This window comes from Thunnus maccoyii, chromosome 17 (assembly GCF_910596095.1).
Source record: "Thunnus maccoyii chromosome 17, fThuMac1.1, whole genome shotgun sequence".
NCBI classification, from domain to species: domain Eukaryota; kingdom Metazoa; phylum Chordata; class Actinopteri; order Scombriformes; family Scombridae; genus Thunnus; species Thunnus maccoyii.
In genome coordinates, this window is record NC_056549.1 from 16,160,851 (window position 1) to 16,178,318 (window position 17,468).

Genomic DNA, 17,468 nt, shown 5'->3' on the forward strand with positions numbered 1-17,468 from the left:
TTTCTTTTTAGCGGTTTCTTTGCTCAGTTATCTAATTAAAACAAGGTTAATCCCACATTTAGAGTGAATACGTACTCAAACCAATGTGTATTTAATCAGTTAGAACATCTCAAGTGTAATGATAGATTTCATATGCAAAGAAATCACCTCACAAAGTAGGGCACTCTCTAAACTGTTCATTTCTATCGTCTTTTTTGACTGTCAAATTGTAAACCGGCCTCTTCATTCACATGAAAACCATGAAAATTTAGAGCTGCAAAGATAAAAGATCTTCCCGGAAGAGGTGGAAAGCACTCCTGTAGAAATATTATGTAGCGAATGGCAGCAGCTGCAGCGAACGTGCTTGTAACAGATTGACAGAATTTGAGGGTTGAAAGGCTGCAGCTTAACTTGTTGATCCCTCCAGATGTAGGCCAAGCTCGCTGCACTGAAATTCAGCGGTTAAGGTTTTTTTCAGCAGAGAGATAAGGAGGAAATGACGGCATAATACACTCAGTGTTATAGCAGAGGTAGCGCAAAAACAAACAAACAAATCAAATAGAGTAATGTTAATCCAACATAATCCAATCAGTATGCAGTCTGTTCTGAGGGTGAAGACAGTTTAAAAAGCGCAGCACGCTTATTAACTAATGTCACACACGGATGCTCGGACAATTAGTTCAGTAGACTAAATCCATGTGAAAAGGTCTGAGGTCCTGGCCTTGACACATATATCAGACAAGCTTACGGCCAGCCGGACACATGACTGACTGACATAGAGGCAAAGTCTACGGTGAAACCAAGCCGGCATACAGAAGAAGGCCATCTTGCATGACTGGATGACTGAGTTACAAGCTGCTTATCTCAAAGTGTGTCATAATCTCAGCGGAGAGGAACAATCTGAGACCAGACGAGCGGAAACAAAATATGAAAATGATCAAAATCAGTTGAGAAACTCAAACCAAGAGTTTGGATGCACAATAATAGTAAAAAAAAACAAACAACTTAAAACACAAATGGCAGAAAAGGATGTTAACAAGGACACCTGCTGCTTTAACGGGATCAACCTGACAGCGTCTGTCTTGCGGCGTCCCAGCTATCAGCTCAAGGCAAGCTGCTGCAATGCAAAAAACACTGTTTAGGGTGACAGAGCACTTCAACATAGAGGCTGTGCTGCATGTGCTTGTGTTACAACCTCATTTGGACCTTTTGTTGATTAATTTAGTAAAAAAAATCAGTCATAGTATCACTGCAATCTTGTTGAAGAAAGACTGATAAACTAGATTGCAAAACAGCCCCAAACAACACTTTATTTTAGGGGTTAGAGCACTGAGAAATGAACCAGTTGTCCTATTAGATCACCTCCAAATCATAACACGGGTAAAAGTATAACAAGTTACATAACAGTGAGACAAGAAAGAAAGATGGAGGACAATGGTTGTCACTGAAAGCTGTAACACAATCATGCCTGAGAAACATTTAGCTGTTGATGCAGCTGGTTTTGTCTGACTGCAAGGCTGTTTTGATGGCTTCTCTACAGTAATGTTATCACACAGATATGTTATACTGTGGGAACCTGCTTGTCGCGGCAGCAGCAGCAGCAGCTTAAAAGCCTGCCTGAGGAAACCAGGACATCTTCTGCTCCTTGGAGCCGGCTACTCTGACAGCGCTTCAGATAAACAGGGAACATTTTCAACTTGCCAATATGAGAAAACCAGGCTGTGATTCATCTTTTTTTTTTATAGGCCCCATGAAATCATCGCGTGTCCCTGTGTTATTTGTTCATTTATCTCTTGTTACATGCCAAATATATGTCAAAAAAATCAGTATCAAGAGTATTTTTACATCAAATTCCCGGTCTTTTCTCCTCCTGTAAAACGGTTTCAAATGTTTGATGACTCATCTTGCACTCGGGGGCGTTTGCAAAAGTTCATCCAAATGAGACTTTGGGCGAGTAGCTAGCCACACCGGTCATATAAAACCGCATTTTCACCGTTTGTGGGTCGTCAGAGCTAACAGAGCAAAATAGAGAGAGATAGGAAGGGATGTGTTTTTGGATGTCAGTGGGTTTTCATTTCTAGAAAAAATGTGTCTTGGGTCTAATTCATTCATCTCTCCCTTGTCCTCCTCATGATCTAACAAAAGGTTTGGGTGTGTGTGTGATTCCAAAAGTTCTCAGTAGCTCTGTTTCTCTCTGCAGCTCCATATCGCACTAAACTCTAAGCACCGCCCGCTTTTTAGAGGTCCAATCAAACGGGAAGAATTTGATTTAAATCCATCTTGTAACTTTATACCGCTCGCTCAAATATTCCGTTTCAGTGGGAAATACGTCACAGTAAAAAAAGCTAAAGACGCTCCAACTTCTGTTTAATGGGGCCTTTAAATTATCACAAATTCAATAAGAATGTGCATGACTGACATTAGCAGCTCTAATGATGCCAACTGAGTTAACGGAAATGACATTACCATTGTAAAAATACCAAAGACATCTCAGCCTATGAGGTATGTATATGACAGAGAGAACCAGACAAACCAAAGCGTGCATTCATTTCCATATATTATGTAAAGGATTATCTCCAATCAAGCTTTGCAAAGCAAGTTAACCCCATCCATGATCACGCCCAAAGAATGAAACTTTACTCAACTCTTAATCCTTACCTCAGTGCTACTTTTAATTGATAGAGTTGCATTAATTCATGAATTTAAAAAAAAAAAAAGACAAGATATAGCCTTAACATATTTCTCTATCCTTGCTCTTTTGCTCGGCAACTTGTCAGAACTTGAGCGTGCTTTCTGGAGGGCGGGGCGGCATTTTCAGAGCAGGATAAAGCATGCCGTGCTCTGACACAGCCTGCTGCTGAATCTGATATCTGTCTGCTGTTTCAAGACCCGTTATACACGCTTCGGTTTGTAACTGAGGAAGAAAACATGTTGGCATCTGACCCGTTCCTTCGAAGAAATTAATCAAACAGGATGCACGGCATATTCTCCAAATCGACACGTAGTTCCTAAAACGGCACGCTGAGTATTTTCTATTAGAAAACTGTGATATGTGAAGCCATTGAGTTGGAGTTGCAGGAACACCAACGTCAAAACAAACCTTCATATTTTGGTGTTAAAGCCCCATATCAGATGACGAAGTCTACACCTAGGAGATGAATCGTCTTTGTAAATGTTCCCTGATAAGACGCTGCATGGGGGGAAATGTTCTACGCTCTAGTATTAAAATAGCTGAAAATTCGTGACGAATCCGTACAGGCGAGCGTGATAAGCTTTACTTTGATATGTTGAACACGTGTCAGCTTTCAGTGATTGAGCTGTTATTACCATAACTACAAGTAGCAGCCTGAACTGATGAGTGCACAAAATTTGCTGTCAGACAAAAAACACGGTATCCAACCGGTTGGAACGTCTCCTGCAACATTATTAAATGAATAAAAAACGATGTAGAAGGTTCACAGACCTACCGAAACTGCAAACTCATACACAATTCTAATTTCCAGAGTCTCTGCTTTGGGAATTAACATTAATAATGTGACCTAGACAAAGGAATGGAGGCGTGCAAGGATTGAAACATGAATCCCACTTGGCCCATAAAGCCCTCTCCCACCCTCCTAAACCAGCATCTCCGTTATGGGATCCCCCCTCCTCCTCCTCCTCCTCCTCCTCCACACACACACACACACACACACACACACAGGACAGGACCCACATGCTCCCTTTGTTCGAATCGCAGTAAGACTACACTCTTTCCACATCTTGTGGCTGAGGCACACAAGTGATTAATTTTGATGCTCATTATCATGATAATCTGAGGTTTGCCTCAATAATCTCATTCTGGCAAGAGAACAGTCACGTTGTAACTTAGTTAACTACAAATGAACACCACTTTTGAGCAGAAAAAAAAGAAATCGAGGCTATTAATTAAAGGTTTTACAAGCTGAAAAAACCATAAGCGATTAAAAAGACTTATTTACGTCAGAAAGCAACCCGAGCAAGTATAAATATAGCCTCTGTCATGTGATATACTGTAACAGCCTGAGACAATTACGGTACCACAAATAACAGGCGCTCAACCAGAAAAGGCTGTTTCCCAAAACTGAGATGTTTATTAGAGTGTCAATATTCATAGAGAACTAATAACTGTACTAAACTTGAGGCAGTTAGAGGACTTAATATTTCAAGCTTTGGATAAATATGTTTAGTTTACAGCTCACTGCTCTGTTCTCTGTTAATCTGAATTCAAATAAAGACATACATTATCATAACCTCACATTCAAATGTAATATTTTGTTAATTGCAGTGTATTAAATTTACAAATTGTAGACATATCATTCAGATTGTAAAGTTTTTACCTCTTCATGCAGGCTTTGTAATCACGGCAGGTATTAGAAGAAGTAGCACAGCTTGTACCGCGCTCTCGCCGGTGCAACTGCAACAAGTTCAGATTGGCCTAAAATATAATTTCATAGGTCACCCAGTTCTAGTTATAGAAGCATAACACTGCAGATCAAGGCTTGTTTCTCTGGAGGGAACCTGCTCTGTGGAGATAAGTCTGTGCGGCAACATCAGTGAGTCGGCTGGACTTTGAAAAAGCTCAACACACCTTAGTGATTACATGTACGCTAGTTTCAGTGATGTGCTGATTTTTCACGAGCGTGTGAAGATTTACAGGGTTTATATTAAACTCTATTTCTATCTGACTATTTTGGCAGTGACATTAGGCTCTTACTGCAAAATATCATAGTCCCATTTATCTGGGCGTGAAACGACAGCAACCTGAAGGTGACAGAGCACAACATCTGCAATGAGTTTGAGTATTTCACATTGTTTTTTGTTTAGTTCACATCTTTTAGTGGCTGTGATGCTTTTTTTTACTGCTATTTAAATTTGGGGAAAGGGTGAATGACTTGCCATGAAGGATCCATTACTCACCAGAAAGCCTGAGAGCTGTCAGCTTAAAGCCCGTTAATTAAAAATCTGCCACCACTGAGTGGCTGAGCTGGAAACAGGGTGCACTGCCCTTTCACCTCCGAACAAACAGGAAGGTCAAGAGTCATTTGGTCTTGGGAGTGGACAAGCAAGCGTGCAATCACTGGCTGAGTATCTAAACTCATCTGCCAAAATGGAGGATTTAGTGTATGTTTTGTGTTTTAAGTGAAAAGGTGCCGGTAGGGAAACAAGACCTATAACATGTAAAAAACATCTGTTTTCTGCTATGCTTAAAAAAAAAACAGATCAAATGGCAGATTATAAAAAAAGACGCTATCAGTACCAAGTTATTTAAAAGAACATGGCTGTAAAAGGAGTTGATGCAATATATTAGAGCTTTTCATTGCTGATTAATCTGTCGAGTATTGTTTTCAATTAATTGATTAGTCATTCAATCAATAAAATGTCAGAAAACTGTGAAAAATGTCAGTTTTCAAAATTCAAAGACGTCCTCAAATGTCTCGTTTTATAACAGCCCAAAAATAAGTTTACTATCGTTGAAGACTAAAAAAAACAGAAAACATTCATTCATATTATATTGTATTCATTTGAGATGCTAGAACCAGAGAATTTTGACTTTTCTTTTCTTTAAAAAGTGATTAAAAGTGATTAATCAAGTATCTTAATAGAGGGCAATTAATTTTCTGTTGATCACCTAATCAACTTATCAGCTAATCGTTTCAGCTCTACAATACACTGTATTTGTTCTGATGCAACTTGATATCTGTTCTTACATTCTTAGATACAAGATACAAAGTTTAGAAAAGAAATATTACCTCATCACGATCCATGATCCAGAGTTTCCCTCAGTAAATTGTCTCATCTCATAAGTTTGTAGATGATAACAGGGTTTTTTTCTGTGAAATAGCACCTCTGCTCTTCTTACCTTAAGATTTATGTTTTATTTCACAAAAACTATATTAAGTTTTTATGATGTTGAGTGAAGATTATCTTTTTTTCAGGCAAGGCGGCCTGCCTCTGCTAACAAACATCCTTTGATATAAAGGCTAAATCAAACTCAAGGAGAGGAGATGAGGAGGTGAGTCTTTGGTTTATTTACTCAACCTTTAGAAACTAAAATTGCAACAATCTGAGGTTTTCCATCTTATACACAAATCAATAATCCTCAAAATGTGAGGTTGGGTCTTGGGTGTGGCCAACAATGGCCGCCTAACCCCAGCTGTCCCAACAGCGGGGACAAGTGCAAAGCCGGGCCAGACTGGGGGCAGGGTGTGGCATGGCAGGGGTGCCATGGTGACGGACCAGGCCTCGGCAGAGAAGGGATGCTAAATGAAGCCATTGTCTGGCCCAAGTGAAGCACACCGCACAAAGAATGGCACATTCAAACATGCATACAGGCCTATTGTTGTGGCGGGCCAGCGGAGCGCTGCAGGTCCACAGTTTATCCCACAGGATCCAACGCACATCATACAGTGACAGACCATCTAGACCCCTGAAGAAATGATACTGACATGGAGGAACTTGTCTCCAAACCAATTCAGGGATTTTAGAGATAAATCCATCAATGTAAACATCACTAGATTAGTACAACTGACAACGACACCTCTAGTTCTGATTCATTTGATGCTGGAAGTGACGCAATCACATGTTCATATGGAATTAAAGCAAACATTTTTAGAGAGCTCACTCTACTCTTGTCTTTTACTACTGTGTGTGAGGTAGAGGTTAAAAAATGAGTCAGTCCACAGAAACATAATCAGCAACTCGTTTGACAATCAATTAATAGTTAAAAGTCATTTTTCAAGCAACAAAGCCAAACATTCTCTGGACTTAATTGTGAGGCATTTCATTGTTTTCTGACATTTTGTAAACCAAATGATTTATCAAGAGAATAATTATAAGAGAATAAGGGATGGTGATAAAATCCTCACTACATATATAATTATATTGCAATATTGATATAGTAACATTTCTGTAAAATCTATTGAGAAACTGTTTATGGATTAAATAACAGACTCTCTGTATATATCATCATATCACCCAACACCCAACAGCATGGTGACGATTTAAACCCAGTCTTCTGGTATGCATACTAACTAGATTTGCAACCCTCTCACACTATCAGCATTCTTAACTCACTGTGCCAATTCATACATACATATTTCTAGTAAGCATACGTCCACTAAATGCTTAACCAAAGCAATGACACACATTCTCCAATATATTTCAAATGGTTAAACAGTTTTTCCACAGAACATTATTTACAGTAGTAGCATCTCTTATACACCTGAATACAGCCCTAGATGCTAAAAACAAAGCTGCTATAACACTTGAGATCTTATAAAGGGATGTCAGTCGTCGCAGGGCTGCGCGTCAACACCTGCCTCTGTACATTAATGCCACCACAACATCTAGAGACCGTGCTGACATATGGTGGTCTCGGGGGCTCAGCTGTGTTACAGCCACTCCTAAATGACATCCGGCATTGAAAAAATAATTAGAGTGTACCTCCCCCCCTCTGTTGTTGGTGCTGTCGTTTACTCTTCCACTGTGTAGTCCTTAATGTGAGCCAACCACAGAGGCTAGTCTCTCCCCCCCCCCTGCTGTATTGCCAGTCCTGTGAAACTCAACACTCAGTTCATTAACCCAGTTACCCAAGAGTGCTTCAGAAGTGCTTGTGTGTGCTGATGGACAGAGGGGCAGGTATAATTCACTGCCACCGTTTATGGCCTGCTACCTTTTGATGATGACGCTCGGAGTTGCCACTTTTCTGGTATCATTTCATTGGGATTGCTGATCTATTATCTCATCCATCATCAAGTACTTGCCAGTGCTCTCAGAGCTTAAGCAGCCTAGCTGTGTTTTGCCATGTGGCTAGGTATATTTTATTTTATTCGCTTTTTAGGGGGGCATCATTACAGCTCATTCTGCGAGAGCTGTGAATGACTGTTGTCCTGGTGGACTAGAGGTTGAGATGCACCATGTGGTCGCAACGCCTCCAGGTTGAAGCCACCTGGGGACTTTTGTTGCATGTCATCATCTCTCACCATGTTTCCTTTTACTCCCTACTACAACTCGTATCAATAAAAGCAAAAATGCCCAAAATATCATTAAAAATAGTTGAGAATGGCTGCCAAAAGCAAAAGCAAAGCATCTTATATCCAGACAGATACAAGTGACACTTGTGTGCTCCAGTTTTCCACCAGTGCAAACTGCAACTGAATCACAATGCTGCGGTCAATTTCACCAGGGACAGTATTTGTCAGATTCCATTTTCCTACAGCAGCACAAAAATTTGTGTAGCTGTGTGACAACAAGGAGATGACGTGAAATATCAACAAACAACCGGTGCCAACAAAAACATGTTGGTAGTTGCTGTAGCCAAAGGCTGTGCTTGTGCAGAGGAAGCAATGACAGAGTGTGTCACTTGCTGTACTCATGATTGCTAAAGGTGACTAGCAACAGGCCATTGTTCGTTTGTTGTGGATTGCTGAGGTGCGTGCAATGCCTATCATGCTTGCTTATCTGTCAGGCAAGAATACATGATTGTGGCTTTAGACTAACAGCCAAGTAAACACACTCACTTCCACAGGTGGGCTGTTGTGAAGATTCACAATTGAGAACTTAATGCACGGTGTTTACATGCAGGCACTGTGGGACAGCCAGTCTAAACAGGAGGACACAGAAGTCTTTGTCAGTGTGAAGAGCATAAAATGAGTTACGGTTCAATCAAACTACTGTATATAGACAACAACGCACACACCAATATCAATATATCTGTGATAAATCAACACCTGACAGCAGCCTGCATATATGTCAGCTGGGTGTGAATGGAAAAGCTTGCAGCACAAACCACTTTGTGCACTTATAACAAACTAATTATCTCCTCAATGTGTGCCTATTCAGAAAAAGAGGACACGCAATTCATATGTCAGGGCCTGTCGATGCTGTTCTGTAAGCAGCCAACTCCCTGTTTGAGCATTAACACTGTGGACAAAATAACAGCATGGTACATCACGTAAGGCTTCTCTTGTGTTTACAATGAAAACAAGTCTGTAGATCACACCACAGTAAGCCCTCTCACAAGGCGGCAGCCCATTACAAGCACATACAGGCCCCTCAATGATTTAGAGTATTTTAATTCTCGGGAATGCAAGCCTTTTCTGATAACCGCCTGACTGAGCGTAAGCCTACCACTAGAATGATTATACTGTGATAATCTGTGTTGTGCTCTCTGACTGACCTGTAACTTCGTGGCTTTAAGAAGTGAGTCATTCCACTTCTCAGCAAAGAGAAACAAGTGAATATTAACTCAGAACAGGTGAAGTATCATATGTCTGAAAGCTGCAGAGATCCTTTTATCAAGGATAGGCGACTGTAGGGCTCTTTATGAGCAATTGTACAGTTGTATGGTACTAGGACATGTAAAGAGGTACTCACATGAATATCTATATGAATACAACTAAAACATTTGTTTTAAGTGAAGTGCAAATGTGTTACTATCCCAGTATATTTTACAGCTAACATAACAAGTCAATCCACACCAAAATCTGCAAGTGCAAGTCGATCAAGCAGTACAGCCAAGTGTTCAACCAGATATATCAGCCAGGTCAGCTGTTGCAAGAAATTGCAGAACCAAAATGCCAAAGATAAGTTGGAAATAATTAAGAAACAGTGTCTCCATTACATAATTTGTCCACTCCAGACCAGTGCCAAGCTCATTTTTCAACTGTAACATGTCCTGCTCAGTACATCTCTTGTTTTCAGTTCTTTAAAAAAACAATTTTAAAAGATCTTTATGCAAAAATGATTTTTTTAAACTCTCCTATATTGATATAGGTAACCACAAAAATCAGTCTATACTATAGGTTCTAGGACAAGCAATTAGCTTTCTCTGCCTCCCATCCCAACATTATATTATACTGGATCAACACTACTAGATACAACAAATACAGTAGATATGACCTGGTACTGCTTTACATAACTCCCAAAGAGCTTACACACATTTCACATCTAGATTAATTAAAATAATGACTTTTCAATCTTTTCTCACTCTGCTGGGGGACCACTAGGATCCTCTCAGGGACCCCTAGAGGTCCGCGTTCGGACCCCAAAAGTGGTTTCTCGTTTGCACCACTATGGCTCTAGCTAGTATGGAGGCGTTGAAAAGTGCAGTTGCGTGTGTGGACAGGTCAGCTTCCCAACTGGCAAACACTTTGCAAAATAGATGCAAATGTCACCCGACTCCTGTCTGTTGACTCCTGTCTGCAACCAGGTTTCGGTCACTGGGGTTAAAGCTCTATAAGCTCAACAAAAGACCCAAGAACAGCTCGGGGGCCGCGGTTAATGATGGCTGTTGTATTGACCGGCCACACCGGTACAGAGGTCACCACCAACACCGCAACCAAACGGCCCCGGTGTGGCTAATCACGCGAGTAATGTCTCAACCGTTATGGCTACAGTATTGTCCAAACGACAACGGTCTTACCTCGTCACGTTGAACATTGTTCTTGGTAACAGGGTCCACAAGTTCACCAGGTAGGCGAGAAAAAAAAGTGAGGCAACAAAAAGAAACACACAGTCCAGACGGCAGGGAGATGATTCAACCGACTGGTTGGTCCGGGCTGCCCGTGATGTCATCGAGCTACTCGAACACTTGATGCGCATGCGCCATCCTTTGTTAATCCGATGCTATATGGTGGTCGTGTAGGATGTAAATAATCCTTCTCCCAGAAACCTTTGAAATAGCAGCGTTATATTTAAAGTTCGTGTGACCAAAAGTGACTCTACATGCTTTCAAGTTGTAATCCTTCGAGTTGGGTTGGTTTATATTTATCTTCATGTTCTTGTAGTGTTGCAAAATGCTTTATACTCTTATCGCCGAGTATAGCATGGAAGCTTTATATTCTAAAATAGTACATACAGGATAGTCCTCTTTTTTTTAATAGCAAAACAGGAATAGAATAACGTTTTGTACAAAACGTGATGTACAGACAGGTAATATGGAGTGGACGACAGCTTTAAAAGATTTAAGTATCATGGGTGCGAGTTTTGATCAAATAATAATCAAATACTAGTTAAACATATAAATCTGTATAAAAACAAAATTACAAGTAATAAAAACAGTGTCATAGGCTGCCCACTAATATGCCATAAGCCTAAAAAAGTGTATTTTCTGCAGAGGCAAAGGATTGTTCACAGACAGGTCAGTTTAGTCTGTGATAACTAGAAACATTTTAGTGCCAAGACCCTGTTTTTGCCATTATAAATTAATGTGGGAGATATTATTTTTATCCTAAGAGCCCCGGGTCAATAAATGTAATAATGTGTGTATAAATAAAGATATACAACATCTCCATCTAGTGACTATACAGGTATAAGCATTCAGTTTATGATATAAAGATTGTGCACCATGGAGCTTTTTCTGCAAAAACAAAAACACTGGAAATATGTTGAGGACAGCTATAGCCTAAGTACATAATCACAATGTAAATATGACATTTCAATATAAGTAAATGTAAACACTGTGGGCACTGTATATACTGCAAAACATGCATGTTTTGAAGATTTTGAAGGCCTAATGAAAAAGATTTCCAACCCCCTCAAACAGATATATAAACAGACACACAGCTTCACATGTCACAAGAATTTTATTTAGAATATAGCCCTCTGGACCTTCACATCTCTGGAACTCTAGAAAATCCAAGTTGATGTTTTAACTTGTTCTGAACATAACCAAACTGGTATTTTAATAGAAAAACACTCCATTCTGAATGAACTTAAGAACATGCTAGAATAAACACGTCCGTTCAAGCAGTGCTGTTAATTCATTCTTAAAACTCCTCACCCTCCTCCTCTCCCTCACCCTCAACAGAGTCCATTCCAACCTCCTCATAGTCCTTCTCCAGAGCTGCCATGTCCTCTCTGGCCTCAGAGAACTCCCCCTCCTCCATACCTTCACCTACATACCAGTGAACAAAGGCACGCTTGGCATACATTAGATCAAACTTGTGGTCAAGTCGAGCCCAGGCCTCTGCAATAGCTGTGGTGTTGCTCAGCATGCACACAGCCCTTTGGACCTTGGCCAGGTCTCCACCAGGAACTACAGTGGGCGGCTGGTAGTTGATACCAACCTTAAAACCAGTAGGGCACCAGTCCACAAACTGGATGGTGCGCTTGGTCTTAATGGTGGCAATGGCAGCATTGACATCTTTGGGCACCACATCACCACGGTACAAAAGGCAGCAGGCCATGTATTTCCCATGACGAGGATCACATTTCACCATCTGATTAGATGGCTCAAAGCAGGCGTTGGTAATTTCTGCCACTGTTAACTGCTCATGATAAGCCTTTTCAGCAGAGATGACGGGTGCGTAGGTGGCCAGAGGGAAGTGGATACGGGGATATGGCACCAGGTTGGTCTGGAACTCAGCAAGATCAACGTTAAGGGCACCATCGAAACGAAGGGAAGCAGTGATGGAGGACACAATCTGACTCATCAGCCTGTTCAGGTTGGTGTAGGTGGGACGCTCGATATCCAGGTTCCTACGACAGATATCATAGATAGCCTCGTTATCCACCATGAAAGCACAGTCAGAGTGCTCCAGGGTGGTGTGGGTGGTCAGGATGGCGTTGTAGGGCTCCACCACAGCAGTTGACACCTGAGGAGCTGGGTAGATGGAGAACTCCAGCTTGGACTTCTTGCCATAGTCTACAGACAGACGCTCCATCAGCAGGGAGGTAAAACCAGAGCCGGTACCACCTCCGAAGCTGTGGAAGACCAGGAAGCCCTGAAGGCCAGTGCACTGGTCAGCCTGAGGACAGAAGAACAGACATTGATCCAATATAAGAAACACAAAAATGTTATTTAGATGACTGAAACGTATAGTGGGAATTAGGGCAGGGACCAATTGATTTATCAGTAATTAGAACATAGAAATACAATGTGACTTGACCTGATGTTTGACCTGACCCAAGCCTCAATCAAATAATTTGACATTACACTTAGATCTATGTATTCATGATTACTTGAGTGTTACTGTGAACTTAAACATGGTACTTGTTGTGGCCAAATCTTATTATAACTGATAACATTATCAGGCTTTTCTTCTATATTTGAAATGATAAATGATGTTGGCAGATTTTAGCAGCTATATCAAACAGACACTTATTCTGTGAGCTGGTGAAAATACAAAATAAAGCTTTGCTGTTGTTTGGTGACATTAAACTTCCTGCTTGTCAGTGTCTACAACATTATATTCTGTCAAAGACAATTCCTTCAAGTAATGAACACCACTCTGATAGCTTGATCGTTCTGTTTGCTGCTTGGCAGCCCCAGGGCTACAAGTTAGTTTCCCAATACAATGGAGGAGAATGGGATTTATGGGTCATGCTCACATCATTTGAAAAATATATCTGAAAGTTCATTTAGTATTTATGGATAATGATTTTGTGCCCTCTGGTGGTGCAAAGATAAACTGCACAATATAAGTCTGAGATGATACAGAGCATATACAATATGTGCTGTTGTCACTTCCTTGATATATCAGTTCTTTGGAAATAATTGTTGTCCTAGGCTTTCAGTCTTATTAGGAAGAAACTCCTTCTGCTCTGAATTTACCCACCAGTTTGCGGATCCTGTCCAGCACCAGGTCAATGATCTCTTTTCCAATGGTGTAGTGTCCACGGGCATAGTTGTTAGCAGCATCCTCCTTGCCAGTGATCAACTGCTCAGGGTGAAAGAGCTGGCGGTAGGTCCCAGTTCGCACCTCATCTGAAGAGACAGTTTCACTCTGAAATTATTCAAGGGTTTGACTAACCAAAATCAAGCAGTAACTATGGTATTTAATCAAGAGTTTACCAATGACAGTGGGCTCCAGGTCCACAAAAACAGCTCTGGGGACATGCTTTCCAGCTCCAGTCTCACTGAAGAAGGTGTTGAAAGAATCATCTCCTCCTCCAATGGTCTTGTCGCTGGGCATCTGTCCATCAGGCTGGATGCCATGTTCCAAGCAGTAAAGCTCCCAGCAGGCGTTGCCAATCTGGACACCAGCCTGACCCACATGCACTGAGATACACTCACGCTGGAGAAAAACAGGCCATTTATAACTTTTGGCTAGTACATACTAATCAGATGCTCAGATTACTGATCACATATTGAAAAACAGTGAAGGAGGTACTGTAAGGTGAAATCCAATGGTGGATCTTTTGTTAAGAACATTCTGATTATGATCAAATAACCTGATAAATATGGCACATTGATTCATTTACGCTCCAAGTAAACAGAGGGGGACTTCAGACAACATGACAGACCGCAAATAAGGACTTCAAGGGGATACTGAAAATCACTTGACCTCAACGGCCACATGTGGTTCTTCTTTGTGGTTTTTGAGAGACAGTACATGTGTTTATTTTTTTCCCCTCAATGATACAAAAATGTAGGAGAGGCAGTCAAGTCAATTTGTATAGCCCAATATCACAAATCACAAATTTGCCTTGGGGGGCTTTACAATTGGTACGGCAGTACAACATCCTTTATCCCTAGACTCGAATCATGAAAAACTTCCCAAACCGCAGGAAGAACAACAGAGGAGGGATTCCTGTCCCAGGACGGACAGACATGCAACAGATGGTATGTGTAAAGAATAGACCAAGAAAGCAAAATTACAGAAATACAGCATGGACAAAAAAAGATGACAAATAACAGACGGATTGATAACATCCGTGTTTGCTAAACTAACATTTAGGTTTGCAGTAGATTTAATTGTTTTTTTAAAAACTCGGATTTTAAAGCGTCTTTGAGTGAATGCTTTGGGTCTGCTCAAGACATTAGTGAAACACACTGTAAAGTACCTCCAGCTGTTTCAACTAAAGATGTGACAACAGAACCGGTTCTAATGTTAATCCCGCTGCTGAGAATCCTCACGTTATTTGAGTTCCGCCATGTTGTCTAAATTTACAACCAGTATCACTGGCAGCCATAGTTAACACTGAATTAAAGGGGAATTCCGGTATTTTTCAACCTGGACCCTTTTTTCCCCACATCTTCTTGGGTCTAAGTGATAAATAGATTTTTGGAATTCGCTAATTTTGAGCAAGAGCGCTTCAGCCGGCAACTTCTAAAAATGTCTGTCCCCATAAGTCATTTAACTTAGACCTAAAAAGATGGAAAAATATGGTCCAAGTTGATAAATACCGGAATTTCCATTTAAGGCTGTGTCTTTCCTTTAAACACCAAAACAAGACCAAGCTAACTTAATTAACCAAACATGAAACTTGATTTTCTGCTCTATGCCGCATCACTTGACTTTTCTTTCAGATAACTCAGCAGTTGAAGCCGAAATCTGACAGTTTAACTCCTGCCAATTCAGTAAAATTGATAGCTAGGTTAACGTTAATGTGGGTTTAAGTTACATATATTTTTGTTAGTTAGACCTGGTTCAATCGATACATAAGATAACCCCATATTCATACTTAGCTACCATGTTTCTTTAGGCAATGTGGTATGAAGATAGTGACGTTGGCATGACAACCACAGAACTGCTTCTATTGACTATATATATTAAATTATTATTATTTATATACAGCCAATAGTTCTAACGTTACTCCCGCCGTTGAGCACCCGACCGTTATTTGAGTTCCGCCATTTTATCAACCTTTACAGCCAGTATCACTTATAGCTATAACACCGAAAAACCAAAAACACCTTATGCTTCATTCACAATTTTTTTTTTTTTTTTACCAAACATGAAACTGCTCTATGCCTTGACGTTTGCCTTTTCTTTCAGCTAATATAGCATTATGTTAACCCAGCTTTTATCTTGAAGCCAAATTTTTTGGCAAACAAGATCGGGCCAATTCACTAAATTGATAGCTAATTAAAATTAATGTGGACTATTGTAATTCGTTAAATCTGGGTAAATCAATACAATTTACAATTCAATAACTATATAAGACAACTTCACATACTCACCATATTTCTCAAGACTTTGTGAAGATAATGAAGACGTTACGTTACTTGCTAGCGAATCGGTATAAGGCTAGTTGCTGCAACCTCCCGTTAGCCTTAACAACGGTTCACACCAGCCGGAGGTTTTTATACTGGGTCCTCTGGAAAGGCGCCGATGAATCTGATTGGTTGGCAGTCACAAGAGCTCTTTTCCTATTGGCTAAATTAAAACAGTCTCTGAATCAAATTCAAAATTTCAAATTCTATCAATCTTAACAGTTGTCTGTTGCTATCGCAACCCTTCTTCTCATATTTCAATACAACCAGAGGTCATCATATAATTACATGTGGCTGACCGTTTTATTTTCATTTCAATCACATCAGCAAATACTGTTTCAAGCAGGTTTATCCCTCTTCTTGCTGTTAAGACACTGAAAAACATTAGTCATGCCACAGCTTCTGTTTTATTGTTCACATTTACAGAATTGAATGTGTGAGTACAGCATTTATACAGGAAGCCTACTTGTCCATACAGCAAACAGACATATAACACATCTCCTCACACTATGTACAGGTTTAAGCCATGATAAAGCCCAGGCCACTTGCACACTTGGCATAATACTCAGTCACTCACGGTTCAGCACAAGCTGATGGACTGTAGATGTTCAATAATGTGATAGATAACACATGTACAGTACTGTACACGTACTGTATTGCTGTTACTAGGATGGTGTATACCACAGAGAGGGCAGCTAAAGGGGGACAACTGGGCAAATTCAGGATTGTCTGAAGCAAATCTGAACCTTTCCATTTTCAGACACAATAACTGCCTCATTTATCAATAATTTGACTGATACAGTTCTGATTTTGGACTGCATCTCTGTTTGATTTGTTGTTGAAAATGAAAATGTTGGTTGAGCACAAAACTAGGAATATGATCAGTAGTATGTCAGCAGCACCAATGTTGGTCCTGAGATAAAGTGTTTCAAGTGGAGTTTGTCAAAGCCATAGTAAAATAACTGCCATATTTGCTCATTTGAGAGCTAGGAGAGAGAAAAAAATAGTTTGTGATTCTGCGAATAAGCAAGTTATTAGAAGATGAGTGTCTAATTGGGTAAACAAACTTTGTAAGATGGTTTGGCAGATGATTTCCAGTGCCTACATTCAAATATTTGCAAGTTCTCCATTTTATGTAGAGAGATCCTGCTCACACAAATTCAAATGCAAACAGATCTTAGAAATAAGATCTAACTTTGTTTAAAGCCTGGACTAATTTAAAACATGATACATACTGAAAATGTCTTGAGCAAATTTAATTAAACTAGCTAAATTGGCCCCTAAGACACCATCAACAACATATCTCTGTTTTTATAGGACTGTGGAAACAACAATATCTAATTTTTACTTTCAAATTCACCTCAAGTAAGATCTTTCATGTTTGCATCTTTGTACGCACTTTACAGATGTTGTACAGACACAGCTTCTCAATTTGGCAACCATTTTTGTTAAAACAAAATACCTGCTTGTTACCCAAACTGCAGCATGTGAATTGTTCATTTCAGGCATAATCAGATTACAAAAATATAAA

The 17,468-nt window shown here is 40.2% G+C and overlaps 2 protein-coding genes across 3 annotated transcripts in view; both read right to left on the reverse strand.

Moving 5' to 3' along the window:
• LOC121882364 (disheveled-associated activator of morphogenesis 1-like) overlaps positions 1–11,477 on the reverse strand; it is a 52,301-nt gene extending 40,824 nt beyond the window's left edge. For both annotated transcript variants that reach the window (XM_042390575.1, XM_042390573.1), the window contains exon 1: positions 10,421–11,477. The gene's annotated coding sequence lies outside the window, so the exon portion shown is untranslated. The remainder of the gene's footprint in view (positions 1–10,420) is intronic.
• Positions 11,478–11,563: 86 nt separating this feature from the next.
• LOC121882366 (tubulin alpha-1B chain-like) lies at positions 11,564–16,018 on the reverse strand. Its single transcript, XM_042390583.1, has 4 exons — positions 15,905–16,018; positions 13,793–14,015; positions 13,557–13,705; positions 11,564–12,746 (listed from the first exon to the last, which is right to left on the reverse strand). The coding sequence occupies exons 1-4, from the start codon at positions 15,905–15,907 to the stop codon at positions 11,766–11,768; spliced, it is 1,356 nt and encodes a 451-aa protein (XP_042246517.1). The 5' UTR covers positions 15,908–16,018; the 3' UTR covers positions 11,564–11,765.
• Positions 16,019–17,468: the final 1,450 nt, after the last annotated feature.